Source organism: Cajanus cajan, chromosome 6 (genome assembly GCF_000230855.2).
Source record: "Cajanus cajan strain Asha chromosome 6, NIPB_CcT2T_4, whole genome shotgun sequence".
NCBI lineage: Eukaryota > Viridiplantae > Streptophyta > Magnoliopsida > Fabales > Fabaceae > Cajanus > Cajanus cajan.
Genome location: NC_138522.1, coordinates 13,292,576 through 13,298,183, shown reverse-complemented (window position 1 = coordinate 13,298,183; position 5,608 = coordinate 13,292,576). Strand labels below are relative to the sequence as shown.

General features: G+C 30.3%; 1 protein-coding gene across 1 annotated transcript; it reads right to left on the bottom strand.

Moving 5' to 3' along the window:
• Positions 1–3,152: 3,152 nt before the first annotated feature.
• On the bottom strand, positions 3,153–4,959 carry LOC109814274 (wiskott-aldrich syndrome family protein, putative (DUF1118)). Its single transcript, XM_020378656.3, has 2 exons — positions 4,746–4,959; positions 3,153–3,622 (listed from the first exon to the last, which is right to left on the bottom strand). Exons 1-2 carry the CDS (start codon positions 4,890–4,892, stop codon positions 3,200–3,202), a joined length of 570 nt encoding a protein of 189 aa, XP_020234245.1. The 5' UTR covers positions 4,893–4,959; the 3' UTR covers positions 3,153–3,199.
• Positions 4,960–5,608: the final 649 nt, after the last annotated feature.

Sequence of the window (5,608 nt, the reverse complement as noted above, 5' to 3'; positions counted from 1 at the left end):
ATATTGTGTTATGTCATATATTCATATATGTCTTTATATTGATATATGATATTGTCCATTTAGAGTATAAATTCTCATAAATTATTTTTGATCACCACTTAAAAGGTCACTTACCAATAGAGTAAATGTATGTTTTATAAATTTATATTTTTCTTAATTTTTCTAATACCAAGCTTCAATTATCATAATGGAATAAATGGCATTATAATGACTTTAATACCCTCCAAGCCATGAAGTTGGGCTGAGAAGTATTGGACCAAAGTAGTGAACCCTAAGTTGATGATTCGTAGTAACATGGGTTGTCAATGTAAAATGAAGCCGTAGCACAATGTTTTTGGGCATTTGAGTGGAATATCTAGGAGAATTGTGTACATTATGATAAAAGTATTTGCTTCTTTGCTAATGGCGGGTCCAAGGGGGTAAAAACTTAAAAAGGTTAGTTTGTTATCGTCAAAAGTCAAAACGATGACCCCATTGTAACCTGTTACATATTATGTAAGGAATTTTGTGGATTAATATTTTCTAATTAAATTATTAACATCTATACCTATGTATAAAATTGGTTCTCTATTTATATGTACATTATTTTTGGATTATTTTATTCTTAAGTTTATAAATAATAAAAAATAATATTAAAAATTAACCATTCTTATAAATCCAAGACCTAAATTCAAAATCTTGATGTTCAAGGAATAGGTACAACACTTGTTGATTCAACAAATATTAGTAATTTTTAAACTCCTTTAAATAAATATAAAGGTATGAAGTCTTAACCCTACTAGTTAATCATAAAAACAAAACTTATGGTATTTTAATGGATAAATATTAATTATTTGAGCTTATAATATGAGTCAATTGGACTCTCATTTGTGATTAAAAGATGAGTATCTATTTTCGTGTTAGAAATTTTTGAAGCCCTTTGATATGAACTAAATGTGTTTTTCTATTCTTTAAATTTAAAATTGATTAATTTATTTCTTGTAATAAAAAAAAAAGTTCATTTAAGTTCCTCTATTCAAACATTGTTAGTGAATTAGTTACACAAAATTCACATATTACTTGATTTATCACATAAAATTCACTTAATAGTGTTGTTATAAGTGTAAACGTCACATTAAACATAATTGATGGTACATAATTGATGTAATCTGTCTTTATAATTTATATTACAAATAGTGTTGCAGGACTAAAATAAGTAGTTTTTTAAAATTACATGTACCGAAAAGATCAATTTTAAATTTGAGAGATTAAAACAAATTTATCTCTTTGTAAAATATAATAAATTGTCTCATTAGACAATTTTGTGATACATGATATCATCAAAAATGTATGTCTAATAGAGAGAAACTCTCCCTGATTCCTTCTCTCACAGTTAGCATTTATGGAACCAAGGTTTTCTCTATATTAGATAAAAAAAATGTAGACAAGAATTAAGGATTGTTCGGTGGTAACGCTCTAGATCCTCTTTTAAATAATTTTGTGATATGAAAAATGCCATTTTAATGGTCCTTGTTGAAGTGTGTCCTTTGATCCTTATCATGGTGGTGTGCCGTTGGCCTATGCCTTGTGATATGTAGATGTGTTAACTTAAATTTCTTGATATTAGTTGCTTAAGCACGTGATCTTCTGTAACCGGTACACATGATTTGTTATGGTAGTTTTCTATAATAGGAGTTTGAAATACATGAGAACTGCAATTCAGAAGCAAAATGTTTAAAACTTTCTGACATAATGAAAATAATACTTATATGAAGTTTGGTGTCAAGTTAGATTTTGTTCCCCGGTGTATAGGAACAATTACTTGGACTTATCTGTCATCAGCACCACATTTCGTGATCTACAAAGCTCCACTTCACCTATCACTGTTGATGACAGATTGTTATTGATGAAAAATGAGCTACTGTAACCTTTGAATTTCCAATTAGTCGTATGATATGTGTTCTATATCATATTCAGGCTTCCTAGTTGCAAGTTGCAACCATTTCACAGTTGTATTTATATCTTGCTTTTGTCTACAAATTTAGTAATTGCAACACAACTAGTAATAACAACACCAGTAGTTTCACAGTTGGAATGCCTTTGAAGCCACGTCCAACGAATGTAGATTAGTCCTTAATTATCAGTTTGAAATATTACGTGAATCATGTTCATAAATTAAAAAAAATTGAGCAACATTAGTTTTACCACACTAATTGAGGTACAGTCTCCCACAATGGTATTTGACTCGATTAAATGTCTTGAGTGATCCATGTATAATATATACATTGTAGTTATTAGGAACGTGGTTCGTGTAGGTATGCAATTTGTCACTTTTAATTATTACAAAACTTCTTTTAAGGAGAATCTGGAATGCAGTATACAATGAATTCAGTACGATGTATGCAAGATTATTGAGAGAATTCTGCAGCTATGATATTAACAAGTTTTACCTTGATTGTCAAAAGCCTAACACAGCCTTCCTCCCATAGAGACATTAGTTTTACCGATAGTTTTAAATTGCAGTACACAATCACAATTATAACCGCATCGCTAAGGTTTTTCAACTCACTATAACCCTATCACAACCACAATTGCAGCTAAATTTTCCCACAAATTCAAATATTACACCACAACTGCAATTTACTGATGTGCACCAGAATTCACACATACATCTCCATATTATTCACTTTTAGTCCAAGTTCTCATAGTTTTACTTTTATTCATCACCAAATGGTCTTACTAGTGGAGATATTTGTATGTTTAAACTCATGTTCTTCTTGTAGTTCAAACAATATGAAACTTTGATTGTGTCCCAATTTAGGATATGTTTGGATAAACTTCTCTGGAAACACTTCTAAGAAAGTAAAAAAGTAGAAATAATTAGTTTATACATAAGTTCATTTATAGAAGTTCTCTCCTATTAGCTTCTTCAAGATCTCATTTTTAACTTATGCTTAAGTTATTTACTTAGTTTTAGCTTATGAAAAAGTTCATTTTGATTTTCCTTCTTATTTTTCTTTTCTAGAGGTATTCATGGAGAAACTTATCTAAACAAACTCTTAGAATCGTAGCTTTACAATAGGAACATTTGGTTGTAAAAGCATCAAAGTGAAACAATAATTCTTGAGTAAGAAATTAGAAAACACTCAAGAGACAAAAAATGCTGAGTGAGATGGCAAAGAAAAGGACTCAGTCTCGAGTCACTTAAGGGTTATGAAATTCATTTCAATTTCTGCAAGTTGGATACAAAATTTGATGCAGCAAAACCAGCAGAACCCCCAAGTACACAGACCAAAGCAACCACAACCTGCAACCCCACCAACCCAACATTGTCCTCAGGAACCAAGTACACAAACAAGGGTCCTAGGAGAAGTAAACCCAAGCTGAGGGTGAAGAGTGTCCCTGGAGTTCCAGGATCAGTGGCAGCAGACAGCACACCCAACTCTTCTGCCTTTGAGAGGAGTCCTAACCTCTCTATTGCTGAAAGAGAGAACCCAAACTTCTCTGCTGCTGATAGCAGCCCTGCCTTCTCTGCTTTGCTAAGCAGCTTCAGCTGCTCCATCCTTGTCAGAAGCTTTATGGGAGGGGTGGCTGTCACAGGACTGCTCCTAGGTTGTTCCCCAAGTGGGAACACAGTTGAGTTCTGCATTGTGAATTTGGTTTAGTTACTGTTGTGAACAGAAAAATGAAAATGTTTTCAATTATGTCATGCCATGATGCCACTAAACCTAGTGTTCCTTCATATGTTGGAAACTTTCTTGAAGAAGTACTATTCAAGAGATAATAACCATTACAATGCTTTATTTGTTGGATCTGGCTTAATTGACTTCTTTATAAACACTCTTAGGAGAAGAACAATATGAAAGTTAAGTTTTAACTTAAGAAGAAGTTAATGATAACTATTATTTCATTTTCTTATTCTAATTTCTTTTCCTATAAGTACTTATGAAAAATTTTATCAAAACAGAATGTGATTTTTGCTTCAAAACAGGTCATTCACAATCATAGCAGAGCCTTTGCTTTATTTAAGTGGTCAAGTTCAAATGTTAGAAACAGGTTTCACTCTTCATAGTTCATAATAAACGAGTTAAACAAAAGGAATCAGTATGTAAGCAAGTTAACACATAAATATATAAATACATGCTACACTAACTTACAATATTTTAAGAGCTAATAACCACTACAATGTCTTTTATTCATATTGTAACTTTTGGTTCAAAAACAGTTAATTCACGACAGATCCGTTGCTTTCTTTCTTAGTAGTCAAGTTTAAACATTAAAGACAGTTTCCACTCTTCATAATAAACCATTTGAACAAAAAGAATCATTTTGTTAACAAGTTCAATACATATATGCAGATATATATAAACATATTGCAATGACTTACAATATTTTAAGAGCTAATAACCATTACAATGTTTTTTACAATGTAATTTTTTTGTTCAAAACTAGTAATTCACAACAGATCCTTGTCTTTCCTTTCCTAGGTGGTCAAGTTCAAACATTAGAGACAGGTTTCACATACCATTTGAACAGAGAGAATCATTGTGTAAGCAAGTTTGATACATATATTTAACCGACCTACAATAATTTAAGAGCTAACAACCATTCTCTTTTCTAACTTTCGGTTCAAAACAGGAAAATTCACAACACCCTTTTTCATTATTTTAGTATTAAAAAAGACAACATATAGTAAGTCTCACTCTTCATAGCAAACTACTTAAACAAAAGTAATGCATGTGTGTCTGTTCGAGTGTTGCACTGACCTTTCTAGAACCTACAGTTCTAGAGACTGAAGGAAGAGGCTTGGGAGTGGCCATGGATTTGACAAGCATGGGAGAGTTTTGTGGTGTGGCAGAGAAGATGAAGGCACTGGTGTTGTTGCCAATGTATGGTGAGACCTCCATAGCCATAAGATTCTTTATCGTTATCGCTTGGTTGAGAATGATGAACAAGAGTGCCTCATAGTCATAAGCACTGTGTGGATGATGATGATGCATAACCAAGATCACTCATTGGTTTCACTTTGCTTCCATGCCCACGTGCCATGCAATGGTTGGTGCTCTCTTCGATCTCTCTCCTTCCACTCCACAGAAAAATAAAATTTGCTTAAAATTTCTTTTTCTTGTAATGATATACTATGTTTTACGGAAGATTAATTAAGGTTTAAATATATTTTAATTCTTTTAAAAAAATTATATTCTTTCTAAAATTAAAATTTGTGATTATACTTTCTATAATTTTAAAAAATGCTGCTCTGATCCTTCAAATTAGATATTTGTTTCTTTGATTTTAAAATGTTAAAAATATTATTTTAATATTTCTTAATTTGTAATTATCAATTATAATTAATATTAGTGATTAAAATAATATTTTTTTATATATTTTGAGGCTAAAAATATAAGTTTTGAATTTAAGAAATTAAAAAAAATATATATATATATATATATATATATATATCTGATTTCTCTTCAATAAAATATTAATAGCATTTTAAAAAATGTAATAATATTTTTTTATTTTATATAATAACTAAATACTTTTAAATATTTAAATTGTGCTATAATTAAAAGTTATAACAAACCAATATTTTAAATATAGATTATATTTTAAATTTATAATAAATAAT